Raw genomic sequence first — 12,462 nt, 5'->3', positions numbered from 1 at the left:
GAGCCACAATTAGAGGCAAGACACCCAACAGGAAGCTATCGCCGATCATGCCGGGGCCCCCTAGGGGTGCGTCGTGAGTATACGCCCCACAAACGCCACCTTAAGAACCGTCAGTCTGTCGAGATCGGGTTCAGCGACGAAAGGGGGATTGACAATAAAAGGTTCCCCTCGCTCGAGACGTCGGGTACAACAGTTCTACGGGTGCAAGAGTATGCCTCCCCAAGCACCCGGGCGTCAAAATAGAAGAAGTCCAAAGAAATAATCCAAAACAAGCAAAAGGTCGGCAGGAAACGACAAGCAGATAGGAGAAGAGGGGGGAGAAAAACGAAACATAATGAAAAGGAAAAGCGATCCGGCATAATTAGAGAAGACAGCAGCAGGAGTGCAAGGCCATAAAAGGACAGAGGACTGTCCCACGGAGCATCACACTCCGGCAGCCGACCACGAAGCCCCCCTCACGACGCCAACGGGCCGGATGGGGAGGGGGTTGATCTTTGAAAATACCAATTGTTTCTAAAATCCAAAGCTGTCTAGATCTCTAAAGTGAACAAGTCTTAAATATAGATGGGATCTGAGAGTTAAAATATTGAATATTGAGGATATGGATCAAGACGACTTCTTCAAAAGGTCTGATTCTTGTCACAGACAAGAAACAAGGACTCGTGGGTAAGAGGTACAGTCTATGGAGAGATATGGTCATGGTTAAGAGGTACAGTCTATGGAGAAATACAATTACGGGTAAGAGGTACATTCTTAGGGTGAGATACAGTCAAGGCTATGGATTATCAAAGTCAAACTCTCAATTATCAAACTAGCATTAAAAATTACTCCTAATAACTTTACATAATCCTTGCAATTAATTTGGGTATTTAGTGTGATGGGAGGGTGATGTGCAATGTTTCCTGGTCGAAAATTTAAACCATGGCTGGTTGTCCAGATGGTGATATTATTTATTGCTGTGTGGAGGGTCGCCTATAATTGGACTAAACTCTGGACATTATCTAATAGGCCTATCGAGGTCCCTTTGTGAATTACTGACTTTGCCCAGGATGCAACCCACAATTGTTGCCTAACTCATGGGTTTCCTATTTACTGATATGTGAAGAAAGACAGCGGTTGAAAAAGAAAAGTGCCCATCCATTTCTGTTCTACCCGGGGATCGAACCCACGATCCTTGATTGTGAATCGAGGACGCAGCTTACTCAACTACAAACAATGATTTGTTGTTATAATATATATGTCAATCATTTTAACTGTTTCCGGATATAAAAAAATATAATACAATGTAAAAATATGTACTCCCTGGGAGGTTACCAACAGTTTAACAAATAGATTACAGAAAGGGTTACACTACCCAATATGCAGATATTTATCTTTGGCAGGTATTATATAACAAAAACAAATATTCAAAAGTATTTTCACAAGCACAACAATGTCAGCAATAAATTTATCACATCTTCCTTTTCAAATTGTCTTCAACAAGACCTTGTTGTATACCAACAGTTTGAAAATAAAGGCAATTAGCAAAAAACAAAAATTATTTATACAGAAACTTCCACTACCATTTATTCTGTGACAATAATTAATTGATATTAAATCTGTATCGTCAAGAACTAAATTACATATTACAAATGGCTTCTTTAAAGCAAAAATGCTAATAATAATAATAATAATAATAATAATAATAAGCAATCAGGGCTATGAAGATCCAAGGCAAGTTCCGAATATTTATCTGATACACTCTTGACTTTGTTATAAACTATCTTCTGGTCAAAGACCGGGCTATGGGGGCACTGATCCTTCGAACAACCTCAAACTAGGCTGTTTCATGTGCTAGATTAGGGACCCTTGGCACATGTAATCTTCAAAAGGTCAATGCCTGTTACATTCTTAATCAACTCAGGGACACTGTTGGTGATATTGATGACCTCCTGTGTCAGCTTGTTTGCTCCCACAGGAGAGTCGCCTGAGGACACCATCTTCACACGTGAGGTATTGCATAAAGACCTGCTCACACCATGCACCATCTACAACATAAAACATATAATAAATAAAAATTTACTTAAGATGCCTAATTAGTATTATAAATTATACTATGTACTAATCTACCTCTGTCGTACATAAGGAATCTGTGAATGGGGTTCGACTACTGCAAATTACTTCAAGCCCATCACCCAGCAAAAATCTGCTATCAGAACTATAACAAACTGTCTTCAGACAACAAAGAGCCCCTCTGTTTAAATCATTAAACATGCTAAACATACACACATTCTCTTGTGCTACTATGCTTCTTACACTTACAAAACCCTATTCCTAAACTCTAATCCTGTTCTGAAACTCTTCCTTGATAGATGTAATAGAATCTACGAGCAACATACCAGAAATAATTTTCTCTTTGACAATTCCAGACTAAATCTAAGTAAACATGCCATACAAATAGAAAGACCCAATATATGGAACTCACTCCCTAATTAATTAAAATAAAATCCAACTTATACTTTATTCATAAGTAGACCTATGAAGATCCTAAATTTCTGTGCCACCATAATATGTCAATATAATTTCATCTTCAGTCTCCCATGTTGTACTATCAACTCACCAAGTATATTACAATGTAGAAATGCAACTTCATTGGAATAATTTTATTTTATCTCTTTATACTGATGTAGTTATGCGAATTCAAATTCTCTTTACAATGTGCCATCATTACGTTTATATGTTAGGTTAAAGACCTGTGCAAACCGCTATGTACTTTAACAATCCATTGTATCTTTGTTTATATCAATAAATAAAATATAATAAGGTGATGGACTGCGCAGTAGTTAAGGACTATCACCCATGCTGGCCTCACCTTAGGAAGGGTGTGGAGATACATGCTGAGAATGGCTGCGTTATCAAATTCCTTCCAGGCCTCGGCTTTATAATACATATTTCTGGCTTCTGCCTGAGCTTTTGCCTGTGGTTGGAAGTAAATACGTGTTATAACATATTTATATCTCTATCGTAATTTTATACAATTACGTTATTATCTCCATTTAATGCAAGGAAATTCATAAATAATATTCCCGAATTTACCATTTTGGAGGTAAATTATAAACAAAACATTACAAAAAATACAATACAAATACAAATTTTTATTCAGGTAAAGTACATACATACAAGGTAAGATACAAAAGTTGATGGATTTATAGATAGAGCTAGTACATACAATGCCTAAAGCTACTATTACGCAAAGCGTTTCGGCCAGGAAAAACACTAAAGACTAAAACTAATACTAATTGAGATTAAAGTATAAATTGTGTTGAGAAAAAAAAAAGAAAAAATGGAAAGGGGGGGGGGGGGACATGGCAGAAAAAAAGCAAAAATACAATTTGGTCAACAAAACAGCATTGTTTAAAATAGAAGACATGGGTTGACATTTTGGGGGGTGAGGTAGGTTACATTGAGTTAATTAGGTAGTACTTAGTTTTTATTTTAAATTGGTTGGGAGAGGTACAGTCTTTAACATAATTAACATTTAACATAACATATTAACCCCAATATTGACAAATCAAACTGAAACTCTGGTCACCAGCAGGACTATCCAATTAGGTCAATAGTGCTACAATATTTTAAATCTCTTCAACATTTACCTATAAACAAATTCTTACAGAAAAGGTTATTACCAAGTAACTAACCTTTATGGCTGCAGCCTGGGCGTCAGCGGTGAGCAGCTTGGCCTCAGCCTGCGCCTCAGCCTCTATCATGGTCCTTGTCCTCTGGGCTGCTGCCATCCTCTCCATCCTCAACATCAAAATGCTAGTTAGTGTCATCGTTATCTGTATGACTATTCTTCTAAACATAAGTGTCATTCAAAAACAGCTTTGCTTATAATAAATTATGTAAAAATATGATATTAGAATGGTTTAAGATATTTTTATGTAATTCATCAGTGTTTTGGTATTAATGGTTTCGACGAGTAGGCGATTCCATGGATTTATAACCCTATGGGCGTCAGTAATTAATTATCAAAAGAAGGCACCAAGCCAGGAAGGTTATGTAGCACCATCAAATATTCTGGATATTAAAGGCGCTAAATATCACTAAGGGTGCCAATACAAGAACAAAAGTACATAAGGCGAACGATATCAAAGGTATCAAATTCATCAAGAATTATATCGAGGGACAGGTGACCGCGAGGGACAGTCAGGAACCAAGACTCATGAACATCGATGGAAGTCATGACATTCAACAAGGATATGCACGACCGTAAGTGGGATAATGTAGTTTGGACAATAAGGAGCAGGGCGGCGCTTTATTAGGTGCCCGTGAATTAAACGTGTATTATCAATTCTTAAACTCTCCAGAGTCGTTTCTCATCGCCGGTTTCGGTGGTAGGAGCAAGGTCATGGGGACACGTGACTTTTAAGAGCACACAGTTTGTTTCCGTTAACAGAATACCAGTGATCCTGCCAACGGGCATGGATTGAGGAATAAATAACTGGGTAGAAGTTGAAATAAGGGACACCTTTGCGGGAAATGGGACAAGTGCTGATAGCCCCCTTAGCGGCTGCATCCGCTAAGGGGGTAAGTAAACCCTATTCAAGTAAACACCAATGTGGCTGGGAACCCATCAAAACTCGAATGTCTTAAATTTGCTGAATTATAAGAAACAGCCAATGTTGAATTTCGACGACCACAGGATGGACAGGATTAAAGAACTCCAGGACCATGAGGGCACTGCGAGAGTCAATTACAACAACAAAGGAAGAATGATGTCCAGAAAGCAGTTTACGAAAATCATACAAAATTACATAAAGTTCTGTCATGAGGAGGCTTGTCTATGGAGGCAGGCGACACATATAGATGTAGTCAGGAAAGAGTTTGCCTACACCGTCGGCAGACTTTGACCCATTTGTGATGAAAGAAATGGAATGGTAGTGTGAAGAAAAGTGAGCAAGGAAAAGGCATTTTAGAACTGTTGGAGTGGTAAAAGCTTTTGTTATGCTGGTCAAGATTTTACAAAATTTAGGAATAGAGACCCCCTCTATGGGGGCATGGATGGAACGCCACGAGGAGAAATATTAGAAACACGAACCGAGAGAGAACCTTGCAAACAAGACAATCGTACAGGATGGGGATGGTGGTGAAAGGGAAAAGGCCCCACAGGAGGGGTAATAGTCAGAGTACGACATAAGCGAGAGTGAGGGTGTTGTAAAGAATGCGCAAAGTAGCGAAGACAGTAGCGATCATGGCGATCCTGTAGAGACAGGATGCTGGCCTCAACATACAAGCTCTGGATAAGAGTCGAACGAAAGACACCAGAGCCGAGGCATAACCCAGTATGGTGAAGAACACGAAGTCGACGAGGAGTTGAGGGAGAGGCAGATGAGTGCCTCTCCCTTCATTATGGCTGCAGAGGCAGCCATAATCAAGTTTAGACAGCACAAGAGAGGTATGAAAAGAGAGGAGCGTGCGAATATCAGCTCCCCAGGAAGTATGGGATAAGACCTTAAGTAAGTTAAGGGCCGTAGAGCATTCAACTCGGAGATAAGAGATATGACTAGAGAGGAAGCTTTGTAAGAAGAAAGAGAGATTACCACGAAGACCAAAAGAACGGAGATGGGACAGAATACAGTATCTACAGATGGTGTCATACGGCTTCCAGGTCAAAAAGGACAGCAACAATGGCGGTTTTCTAGGCAAAGGCAGTACGAATATAGACCACCAGATTTACTAAGACATCAGTCGTGCTGCGACACTTGTGAAAGCCAAATTGATAAGGGGAGGGGGTGGTGATAGCGTTCCATGAACCACATCAGATGGACATTAACCAGACATTCGAAGACTTTGCAGAGGCAACTCGTTAGAGCAATGGGGCAGAAGTTTTTTGGGTTAGACCCTAGAGAACCAGGTTTCCGAATTAGAAGAACAACTGCTTCAAGGCAGTCCTCAGGGACTGACGACCGACTCCCAGACACGGTTATAAATATTCAGTAAATACTGAAACGTGAATGGAGGAAGATGGTGAAGCATCTTGTAATGAATATCATCTAAACCACAAAGGGCCTGGGCAGACTGGAGTTATGAGAGAAAGGATCGTTATGGAGAAGCTGAAGATGAGTGCGAAAATCTAAGGAACAAAATTCAAAAGGGGTCTTACAAGTAAGGAAAGAAGGAGAAAGATGAGAACCTGAGCAAACAGTCAAAAAGTGTGAACCTAGTTCGGTCGCGACCGAACTATGAACTTTTGCTGTGGAACAGCAAAAAGTAAAAGTATCGGCCACAATAGAAGCATGGAGGTGAAGGACAGGCAAGACATCTGTAGCAAACTTACGCACTCTCTTACGGATTTTCTTCCAGATCAGGGACAGAGGAGTGTCAGTGGTAATGGTTGAGACATAAGATTTTCAATTCTCACACTTAGCCTTTAGGATGGCCCTACGGGGCACCGCACATGTCTTCTGAAACAAAATAAAAGAATAGGGCGTCCTTCATCGTTTCTTCCAGGCTACACACATAAAGCAGACAGCTCGAACACAGTCTGCGTTCCACTAGAGAACGTACTCCTGCGCGACCAGGGAGGGCAGCGTCGTAAACGGTTTCATGAAAAAGGAGGAGGGCTCGAGGGAGAGACAGATCAGAGAGGTCAGAAAGAGTAGCGCATAAGGTGAAGAGGTTCCAGTCAGCCTTGGCAAACTGCCACCTAGGGAAGGAGAGGGGAGGGTGAAAAGAGAAGGTGACAAGGATGGGAAATGGTCTCTAATATGTAGCTCATCAAGAACCCGCTAGGTGAAGTTTAAGTGAAGGGAAGATTAGTAGAGAGAAAGATCAAGAGAGGAAAGGGTACGAGTGCATGCGTCAACATGAGTGAGTTCACCAGAATTCAGAAGGGAAGGGAACTATGAAGTGAAGCACCAAGCCATTACAACAATATAGCACTTGGAAGAGGTCAGAATAAGATTTTGGGATATGATGAGTAGAAGGAATGGTGCCTAATCACTTGGACGGTCGGGGATTGAAAGCCGACTTGCATGAAGCGAGACCGTCGCGCTACCATCCGGCACAAGTGAATGAGCATTCAGAAGAGACAGAGAAGAAGAGAGGACAAATGGCGAGAAGGCTGCCTTGTTAGAACATCACCCCAGAGAGTATGCTGACAGTTAAAATCACCCAAAAGGAGCACAGGATCTGGTAAGGAGTCCATCAGGTGTTTAAGATCAGGAAGAGAAAGTAGGACATTTGGGGGGGAGATAAATAAGAACACAAGAACAAAGGCAACTGCAGAAGGCCTATTGGCCCATACGAGGCAGCTCCTATTTATAACCATCCAATCCCACTCATATACATGTCCAACCCATGCTTGAAACAATCTGAGGTTAGGTAATGATGATAGGGTTACAAGATACGAGCTAGATGGTATTGAGATTGCGAAGTTGAATTGTGAAAGGGATCTGGGAGTTATGATTAGCAAATTAGCAAGAATTTAAAATAAAAGTTTCAATGCATAAATGTTCGTAATAAGGCAAATCGGAAACTTGGATTTATTAATCGCAGCGTTAGTAACAAGACACCTGGTGTGGTTCTCAAGCTATATCTTGCTCTAGTTAGGCCCCATTTAGATTATGCAGTTCAGTTTTGCTCGCCATATTATAGAATGGATATAAATTCGCTTGAACGTGTCCAGCGTAGGATGACTAAGTGAATTCCCCAAATTAGAGATCTTTCATATGAAGAAAGATTAACAAAGCTTAAGTTGCATTCACTGGAAAGGCGAAGAGTTTCGCCTTTCCAGTTCACTGGAAGAGTTCACTGGAAGAGGTGACATGATAGAGGTTTACAAGTGGGTGAATGGACATAACAAAGGGGATATTAATAGGGTATTAAAAGTATCAACACAAGACAGAACACGAAACAATGGGTATAAATTGGATAAGTTTAGATTTAGGAAAGACTTGGGTAAATACTGGTTCAGTAACAGGGTTGTTGATTTGTGGAACCAATTACCGCGTAACGTGGTGGAGGTGGGGTCCCTCGATTGTTTCAAGCGCGGGTTGGACATGTATATGAGTGTGATTGGGTGGTTATAAATAGGAGCTGCTTCGTATGGGCCAACAGGCCTTCTGCAGTTGCCTTTGTTCTTATGTTATGTCCATTCACCCACTTGTAAACCTCTATCATGTCACCCCTAACTCTTCGCCTTTCCAGTGAATGCAACTTAAGCTTTGTTAATCTTTCTTAAGAACATAAGAACAAAGGCAACTGCAGAAGGCCTATTGGCCCATACGAGGCAAATCCTATTTATAACGACCCAATCCCACTCATATACTTGTCCAACCCGCGCTTGAAACAATCGAGGGACCCCACCTCCACTACGTTACGCGGTAATTGGTTCCACAAATCAACAACCCTGTTACTGAACCAGTATTTACCCAAGTCTTTCCTAAATCTAAACTTATCCAATTTGTACCCATTGTTTCGTGTTCTGTCTTGTGTTGATACTTTTAATACCCTATTAATATCCCCTTTATGTCCATTCACCCACTTGTAAATCTCTATCATGTCACCCCTAACTCTTCGCCTTTCCAGTGAATGCAACTTGAGCTTTGTTAATCTTTCTTCATATGAAAGATTTCTAATTTGGGGAATTAACTTAGTCATCCTACGCTGGACACGTTCAAGTGAATTTATATCCATTCTATAATATGGCGACCAAAACTGAACTGCATAATCTAAATGGGGCCTAACTAGAGCAAGATATAGCTTGAGAACCACACCAGGTGTCTTGTTACTAACGCTGCGATTAATAAATCCAAGTGTCCGATTTGCCTTATTACGAACATTTATGCATTGATCCTTTTGTTTTAAATTCTTACTAATCATAACTCCCTGATCCCTTTCGCAATCTCAACACCATCTAGCTCGTATCTTGTAACTCTATCATCATTACCTAACCTCAGAACTTGACATTTATCAGCATTAAACTGCATCTGCCAATCCTTTGACCATTTCAAAACCCTATCTAGATCAACTTGAAGTGATAGTGAGTCCTCCTCCGAATTAATTTCCTTACCTATTTTCGTATCATCGGCAAATTTGCAAATGTTGCTACTCAAACCTGAATCTAAATCATTTATATATATTATAAACAACAGAGGGCCCAGGACAGAGCCCTGAGGTACTCCACTAACAACATTATCCCACTCTGACTTAACCCCATTTATACTAACTCTCTGTTTCCTTTGGAATAGCCATGCCCTAATCCAAGTTAATATAGCACCCCCAATACCATGAGACTATCTTTTTAATTAGTCTTTCATGTGGCACTGTATCAAAAGCTTTGCTAAAGTCAAGGTACATAACATCACAATCCTTACCACTATTAACTGCCTCAACTATGCTGGAATAAAAAGTTAGCAAATTTGTTAAACATGAACGACCATTTGTAAAACTATGTTACGACTCATTTATTAATTTATGTTTTTCAAGATGGAGACGAATTGTATTTGCAATTATTGATTCAAGTAACTTTTCCACAATAGACGTTAGGCTAATTGGCCGATAGTTTGACGCAAGTGATCTATCTCCTTTCTTAAAAATTGGTACCACATTAGCTACCTTCCATGACTCTGGCACTCTGCCTGACTATTGATTCATTAAATATGGTAGACAGTGGCTCGGAGAGCTCCTCTTTGCATTCTTTAAGCACCCTGGCAAACACTTCATCCGGCCCTGGAGATTTGTTTGGTTTTAGTTTTTCTAATTGTTTAATTACATCCTCCCTGGTAACTGCTAAACTAGTCAACCTGTCCTCATCCCCACCCACATAGACTTGTTCGGCTGAAGGCATATTGTTAAGTTCTTCTTTAGTAAATACAAATATAAAATATTTGTTAAAAATACTACTCATCTCCTTGTCATTATCCGTTATTTGACCTGTCTCAGATTTTAATGGACCTATCCTTTCCCTAGTCTTAGTTCGATATAACTGAAAAAACCCTTTAGGATTTGACTTTGCTTCCTCTGCTATGCGAACTTCATAGTTTATTTTTGCTTTCCTAATCTCTTTTTTAACATTTTTAACCAGTTGTATGAATTCCTGTTCTAAACTGACTTCCCCATTCTTAATCCTTTTGTACCAAGCTCTCTTTTTACCTATAAGGTTCTTTAAATTATTTGTTATCCACTTTGGGTCATTAGTATTCGACCTATTCAATTTGTATGGTATACTACGTTCCTGTGCTTTGTTTAGAATATTCTTAAATAAGTTATATATTAAATCCACATCGAAATCCGCTTTTACGTCACCTATCGCTGGGTTCATGTCTCGCTCTAAGACCGGCCCCCACCCCATACCCAAGAGTTTCCAATCTATTTGACCCAAAAAAATTCTTAGGCTATTAAAATCAGCTTTTCGAAAATCTGGCACTTTAACAGAATTTTCTCCTACAGGTCTATTCCATTCTATGCTAAATCTGATTACTTTGTGATCACTGTTCCCTAGCTCACTCTCTATTTCGATGTCATTAATGTGTGTTTCCCTGTTAGTTAACACCAAATCTAAAATATTATTTTCCCGCGTTGGTTCCTTAATGTGTTGAGTAAGAAAGCAATCGTCAATTAATTCTAGAAAATCTTCTGCTTCACTATTCCCTGTTTTGTTCACCAAGTTTATTCCACTATAATTAAAGTCACCCATGACATAAATACTGTTAGATCTAGATGCTCTAGATATTTCATTCCATAGATGCTTTGCTTCCATTCTGTCTAAATTTGGTGGCCTATATATAACTCCTATTATAATATTATTTGGTTTTTCGTATAATTCTATCCAAATAGTTTCTGTGTGTGGCTCAGTTTTGATTTCCTCTTTGAGACTACATTTCAAATTGTCCCTAACATATATGGCTACTCCCCCTCCTCGTCTAATATATCTATCTGTGTGAAATTGTTTAAATCCATTTATCTGATATTCAGCTAATAGTTCTCTATTTCTACGTTCATCCACGTTTCGGAAAGTGCAATAATATCTATTTTTTTCTGTGCAGACAAGAGCATTTAATTCATTAATTTTATTTCTTAGACTTCTACTGTTAGTGTAATATATCCTAAGTGAATTGCTATTTTGAGGCCCTTTTCTTTCCCTGATCATTTTGCCAATTCTTTTCTCCCACGAACACATACTTTTATTACCTCCTTCCTCCAAATCAATTCCCATACCACTATCTACTAACAGTTTAAACCCAAACAAACACCTCTAACCACTGGTTCCAACGAGTTCGCAACAGCAACAACCCCAGCCCTTGATAGATGCACCCCATCACGAGCATACATTTCATTTCTTCCATAGAAATGTTCCCAGTTCTCTATGAAAGATATTGCATTTGATTTGCAATATCTTTCCAGCCGGCACTTGACACCAAGTGCCCTCGAACTCCATTCATTTCCCACTCCCTTTCTTGGAAGAATGCCACATATTATCGGGATTCCTCCCTTGCTCCTAACTAATTCAATGGCTGTCCTAAATCTCTGTATTAGTTCCTCACTCCTAACTCGCCAACATCATTACCCCCTGCACTAATACAAATAATGGGTTTGTTCCCATTTCCCGTCATAATATCATTCATATTTTCAACAATATCACCAATTCCAGCTCCCGGATAGCAAACCCTTAATCTGTTCCCCCTATCTCTGGCACAAAACGTTCTGTCTAAATAACTCACCTTGGAATCTCCCACAACCAAAATTCGCTTCGGTACCGCCCTAACTTTCTGAGCAGCCTGAGGGGCCTGCGCTCTGCCGTTCCTCGCTGCAGGCGCACTACAGCACTCGTCCTCCAACACGGCAAATGAATTTGCCGTCCTTAGGGCGTCTGTAGGCGGCCTTGTCAAGGTCTTGTTAAGACCCCTGTCTTTCACTACTCTCCACGATGAGGTTTCGTCAACACTGGTCTCCTCCTTCGTTTCCTCTCGAAGTCTCAGCCGTCGTACCTCCTCCCGCAGGGAATCCATCTCTGCTCTCAGAGCTCCAACCAAACTCACCAAATCATTAACTAATCCTTCCATTATTGCAATAATAATGTTACTGAAAACCCTATCTAGATCAACTTGAAGTGATAGTGAGTCCTCCTCCGAATTAATTTCCTTACCGATTTTCGTATCATCGGCAAATTTGCAAATGTTGCTACTCAAACCTGAATCTAAATCATTTATATATATTATAAACAACAGAGGTCCCAGGACAGAGCCCTAAGGCACCCCACTTACAACATTTTTCCACTCTGACTTGACTCCATTTATACTAACTCTGTTTCCTTTGGTATAGCCATGCCCTAATCCAGCTTAATATAGCACCCCCAATACCATGAGACTCTATCTTTTTAATCAGTCTTTCATGTGGAACTGTATCAAAAGCTTTGCTAAAGTCAAGGTACACAACATCGCAATCCTTACCACTATCAACTGCCTCAACAATGCTAGAATA

At 40.0% G+C, this 12,462-nt stretch overlaps 1 protein-coding gene across 2 annotated transcripts in view; it reads right to left on the bottom strand.

Annotated features, from left to right (window-relative positions):
* Positions 1-1,714: 1,714 nt before the first annotated feature.
* The window catches only part of LOC123774193 (flotillin-1), a 156,223-nt gene continuing 145,475 nt past the window's right edge, over positions 1,715-12,462 (bottom strand). For both annotated transcript variants that reach the window (XM_045768339.2, XM_069312679.1), the window contains 3 exons: positions 3,678-3,783; positions 2,852-2,956; positions 1,715-2,027 (listed from right to left, as the gene is read on the bottom strand). In XM_045768339.2, the coding sequence (XP_045624295.2) occupies positions 1,839-2,027; positions 2,852-2,956; positions 3,678-3,783 (400 nt within the window). In that variant the 3' untranslated portion in view covers positions 1,715-1,838. The remainder of the gene's footprint in view (positions 2,028-2,851; positions 2,957-3,677; positions 3,784-12,462) is intronic.

Source organism: Procambarus clarkii, chromosome 73, assembly GCF_040958095.1.
Source record: "Procambarus clarkii isolate CNS0578487 chromosome 73, FALCON_Pclarkii_2.0, whole genome shotgun sequence".
NCBI lineage: Eukaryota > Metazoa > Arthropoda > Malacostraca > Decapoda > Cambaridae > Procambarus > Procambarus clarkii.
Note: the sequence above shows the minus strand (reverse complement) of the source record. Positions and strands in the feature narration are given on the sequence as shown.